At 49.5% G+C, this 4992-nt stretch overlaps 1 protein-coding gene across 1 annotated transcript in view; it reads left to right on the top strand.

Annotated features, from left to right (window-relative positions):
• The window catches only part of SCAF11 (SR-related CTD-associated factor 11), a 31548-nt gene extending 27799 nt beyond the window's left edge, over nucleotides 1-3749 (top strand). Inside the window, 4 exon segments of the mRNA XM_010147447.1 lie at nucleotides 1-232; nucleotides 2504-2674; nucleotides 3124-3243; nucleotides 3621-3749. The exon segment at nucleotides 1-232 is cut by the window's left edge and continues 2 nt beyond it. Coding sequence (XP_010145749.1) covers nucleotides 1-232; nucleotides 2504-2674; nucleotides 3124-3243; nucleotides 3621-3749 — 652 coding nt within the window.
• The last annotated feature ends 1243 nt before the right edge of the window (nucleotides 3750-4992 follow it).

Below are 4992 nucleotides of genomic sequence, written 5' to 3'. Positions count from 1 at the left end.
AAAATGTTTCCCCTATCCAGTGGGTGTCCATCCTCCTCCCATGATGAACATGCAACGCAATCCTTTCAACATCCACCCTCCAATGCCCATGCATCTCCCTACCGGAGTGCCGCTCATACAGGTAGCTGCTCCCACAAATTTGTCTCAGGGATTACCTCCGCCTCCACCTCCACCCCCACCATCTCAACAAGTCAGCTACATTGCTTCACAGCAAGATGGAAAACAATTGCAGGTATGCTTCGTCGGAAGCCACGGCAAGGGCAGTGTTGGAGCGATGTCGCTGAAGGGTTTCTCAGCTTGAGTGCCAGCGTCTCGATAAAATTATACTTGCAGTTTCTTTCTTTCTTGCCTGTCGTCTTCCACCCCACATCAAATGTAAAACGGAAGCATCCGTGAGGATACCAGTGGTTTTGGGGCTCAAGTAGTAATGCACAACACTGTAACTGCGTTACTGTGGCAACGGGGTGTGCCGGTGGGTAAGGGAATGGTGGAAAATGTCGTTGGTGTTGTGCATTGACTTTTCCTTCTTGGAAGTGCCCTGTTTCCAGAACTGATGTTTTCCCCTTCAGAACCTTAAGCTTTAGGAAGCGCTTGAATCCCTCTGCAGCGGTGTGTGGGAAGGGATGTCTGTGCAGCTCTCATCCCGTGGCTGCAGAGGGAAGTTGCCGAGCACTGCATGGCACCCATTCGTTCCGCTCCTCCATCCTCCAGTGGCTTCCCCACACACACACATCTTCTGTTCCATTTAATCTTCTGAGCCTTTTTGATCATGATTTCCAAGCTTCCTTGGGTGTGTTTTACTTCCCTCTTCTTCCTTGGTTCTGGTTTTGCAAACCCTGTTTGAGACCTAACTCCCACTTCATTTCTCCGCTTCCAGGCATACTCCGTCGCGCTGGTCAGACCATCTTTTTGTGCCTTTCGGGTTCAACTGAAGTCTGTGCTTTTGTTGCAGACCGCCTGCTCTAACCTCAAATGCTTCCCCCCGCATTCCAGGTTGAAAAAGTGATCTTCTAGGACAATGATTTGTAACCCTCTGTTTTTATGCATCGTCTCTCAGCATCTGAAGCGAACTGATCTACATTCTTGTCGCTTCCAGCCCCCGTTTCCCACTCATACGCAGTAACTTAGGAGGAGTTAAGTACTGTGGGGAACACTGCGTGGGGTTACGGGCCAGATGGAGTACTTTACTGCTCTGAGGTACAGCAATAAGGTGCTGCTGGAACTAACGTGCTGGTAGGTTGCTCGTTAATTAGATTAATGTCTGCTGTCTGTAATTAAAGTATCTTCCCAGTTGGAAATTCAGTAGGTTTAACCTTTAAAAATAAAAGAAGTCAGAACATAGGCTACAAACCTCTGCGGTACAGTATCTCATGCAGCCATTTCTAGGATGATCGTGCACTGCTCCAAAATATAGTTATTTGTTAGTAAAGCCCCTGTTACATTTGTTGCTCTTTACCTGCGTTTGTGATGTCCCTGAACCTGAATGTTCTTGGGAGCTGCTGCTGCTTTCTCTGAGCTCCCACTGAACGAGTCCTTGGTGGTAGCACAACACAAATTACCGAATCCTGCAGGACTCCACCCATCCTTCCCGTTGAAAAGAAGGGGGGAGCGTGCTGGTGGGTGTTAGCATGCCGATGTAACAGCTTAATGCCTCTGCTCTTTCTGAGGAGCTCAAGTTCTGTTGCCTTGTTTTCCATCTGGATAAATGCAGATGTGGGAAGAGTTGATAGTACCGGCAGAGAAGTAGCGTTTAGGGTCGCCTGCCAGAGACACGTTGGCATTCTTGGCTTTTGCTAGAAGCGACCTCTTTGGGGTCCGAGAGCTGCGTAACCTCTCAGTTCCAGAGTGTCAACAGTGCCTCTGGTCTCCTGGCGACCTTTAGAAATGTACAGGAAATGGCTTTTCCTGCAGAGCAGATCCCGGTGCTTCCCCCAGCACTTCACCTCCAGTAGGCGCGGAGGGGTGTGGGCATCTGAAATTCATCCCCAAGTTCACGCCGACACAAAACGTGAAAACAAAGGTGTTTGAAGCGGCGTCGCGATGACGTGGGGATGCAGGTGTGGTTTAAGGCGCCTTTGTGTGGGTGTGTTTAGGTGCTGACGTAAAAACAAAATGTTCGTCTGGTTTACAGACAGGGGTTCCTGTACGCTCCTCTGACAGGCGGAGAGGTTCTGCAGCCAGAAGCTTCCTTCCCCTTGCGCCAGCATCCTCTGTGCCCGTTGGCAGGGTACTGTGCTGTGTCGCTGGGACTAGAGACGGAATCCAGCAACCGCAGCGGCTGACTTTTCAAGCTTTACTGGGTTTTTTTGGTTTTGTTTTTTTCCTCCTTTGAGCAGATCTGACGCAATATGTCTGCCTTCTGTAAGAATGGATCGTGTGGAAATCCGCTAACAGACCAAAGCACGTAGTACTGATGCTCTTGCCGTAGCTGCCGGGACTTCTAGAAAGGCCCGTTGTCATGCTGAAGGATAACGTGTTAACTGCTGATCACTTTTTACAACAGGGTGTCCCAAATGCCGCTCATGCCGGTAACAACATGAGCGCTCCAGCCTTGCCGGCTCCAACAGCAGTCCTGGGAAACGTGGGAACCGTTCAGGGACCAAACTCGGGTAATGCCACGTCCTCAAGTCTCATCAAGGGCTCTAATGCGGCCATAAAAGTGGGAGAAAACAAAGCAAGTGTAACAGTGGAAGCCAGCGCGGATAGCTCCAAGAAGGACCAGGTGAGTTCAGACTATATTTATATATAGCTTTTTACGTGTGTATATATAAAACTTACATAGAAAATTTAAAATTTTCATACACTAACAAATGGCAAACGGTGGCAGTACCTCCTTCCGTGTAATACACGTGACACCGTCGTGTTTGTGACACTTCTGTGAGGGCTGCGGGACACGAACCAGCGAGCTGACTCTCTGCTGTGCTCGTCTTCAGAGCAGCGCTGCTGTGCGTATCGCCCTAAGTGCCATGGGACAGCATTCCGCCCCTGGAGCGCGAGCGGGGGGAGAACGGTGTTGTAGTCTCCTGCGGAGTTTCGGTTTGAGGTTGACAAAAAGATACCTGGGCAGGCAGTGGAAAATAACACCCATGTTTGGTTGGTTTTTTTTTTTTTTTTTTTCATCAGAAGCTGTTAATTCAGGAAAAAGCGGCACAGGAGGTCAAACTGGCTATTAAACCTTTCTACCAAAATAAGGACATCACTAAGGAAGAATACAAAGAAATCGTGCGGAAAGCTGTAGATAAGGTAAGATGATCTGTGCGCGCGGCTCTGAAATAACATACCTGTTGGGTGAGGTAGGGTTTGGGGTGGATTGTGTAATCTTGTGGGAACAACTGGGAGTTGCTGGGAGAGAAGGGGATAGGAGAAGCCAAAATACTATGTCTTTCTCCATCCACGAGAGCTTCCTCGGCCCCCTAGAACGCGACTCCTTTATTGTGTGCGGGTTGAGTGGGAACCCCAAAGTACTGGGGAAGCAGTAGGGGGAGTATTCGGAGTTTCCAAAGTCGTTCTGCCGGAGAGAGAGAAAGCAAATGAGCAGGGAAAGTAAATGAGTAACGTGGGGCCGTGGCAGGTCAACGGGGATGTTTCATGCAGGGTTTTTCCCCTCTGTAAATCTGTAGGTTTGTCACAGCAAGAGTGGCGAAGTGAATTCTGCAAAGGTGGCAAACCTTGTGAAAGCCTACGTGGACAAATACAAACATTCACGGAAGAAGAATCCCGAAGAGGCCGTCTCCTGTGAAAGGAAATAAAAGATGTTTTTCAGTTCTTAATTTTTATTCTCTCTGCAAAGTGCAATTTCAACGTGAACCGTCAACTGAAAACTGTACTTGACTGTGGTTTGCACCTGCTTTTGATAAAATTATTTTTCAATGTAGTATATGATGTTTTGTTCTAAAGAAAAACAGATCTCCAGGGCAACTTCTTTATTCCTTTTTAAAAACAGATGTCTGAAAAAAAAAGAAACAAAAAAAAAAAGGAAGGGGGTGTAAAGAAGAATCATGAGGGGTGTACGATTGTGTGGATACTTAGGTGTACAGTGTTTTGCCTTCAGTAACAGAGTGCATTCAGTTAGAAGCTCCAGAGCGCGTGGGTTTCGGAGCAGGTATGTACAGCACATGGAATCGCTCAGACGGAAGTAAAGTTTTTCTGTTGATTTCTCCCCGATTATAGCCAAGATAAAATGATGTATTGCCTTGACACGTATTTCTAGCATTAACTGGACAGGCTGAGCGCAGGGGTCCCGACGTGTACATATCAAAGCAGAGGGCACGTGGAGCTGTCCCAACAGAAAAAGGACTGTTGAGATTTTAAATCCCATCATGACAAACAGTGAAGCGCAGCGCCCCGAACCCTGGGCGCCGCATGTCTGCTGTAACACCAAATAAAAAACAATGCTGCTTGGGTCGGTTTGTGACGTTTTTCGGTTTGTTTTCAAGACGGGATGGTGAACATGGGTAGTTTTCACGTGCTGAAAGCCCTCAGCCACCTCAGTTCGTGCCTTAACCGCCCAGAGCTGGAAAGGAGTCAGTATGGGAGAGCGGAGTCTCGGGAAACGTCAGCCGGCTGCTGCTCCGGGTGAAATGGGGAACGCTGGAGTGCGCGAGCAGGTTGGTCGGAGACTGCCCGCTCTGCCAATCCTACCTGTGTTAATGCTCTTCTCTGTTACCTAGGGCCTGGAGCGCGGATCCCCGGGCTGCTCCCGTCCAATCCGCGCCATCTCAAGTCACGGGCAGCCCCTTTCCCGCCTCCCTGAGCGCTTCCGTGTAGAGAGGCTGGTGGAGGCCCCACGCTAAGAGCAGCCGCGGGGTCGCAGCAAGGGGAGTGCGCACGCCCAAGGTAAAGCCAGTTTGCCGAGGCAGCAGCAGGGAGAGCTGCTGGAGCACAGTCATCGCCCCCTGCTCCTTAGGGAAGGAACAGCTGGGGAGCTTCCCAGACTGGACTGGAGAAGGAGCCATGCTCTCAGGCGGGAATATTGGTTCCCTTGCTCTCAGC

The sequence above is a fragment of the Eurypyga helias genome, unplaced genomic scaffold (genome assembly GCF_000690775.1).
Source record: "Eurypyga helias isolate BGI_N326 unplaced genomic scaffold, ASM69077v1 scaffold39722, whole genome shotgun sequence".
NCBI lineage: Eukaryota > Metazoa > Chordata > Aves > Eurypygiformes > Eurypygidae > Eurypyga > Eurypyga helias.
This window is presented reverse-complemented; position numbering and strand designations above follow the sequence as displayed.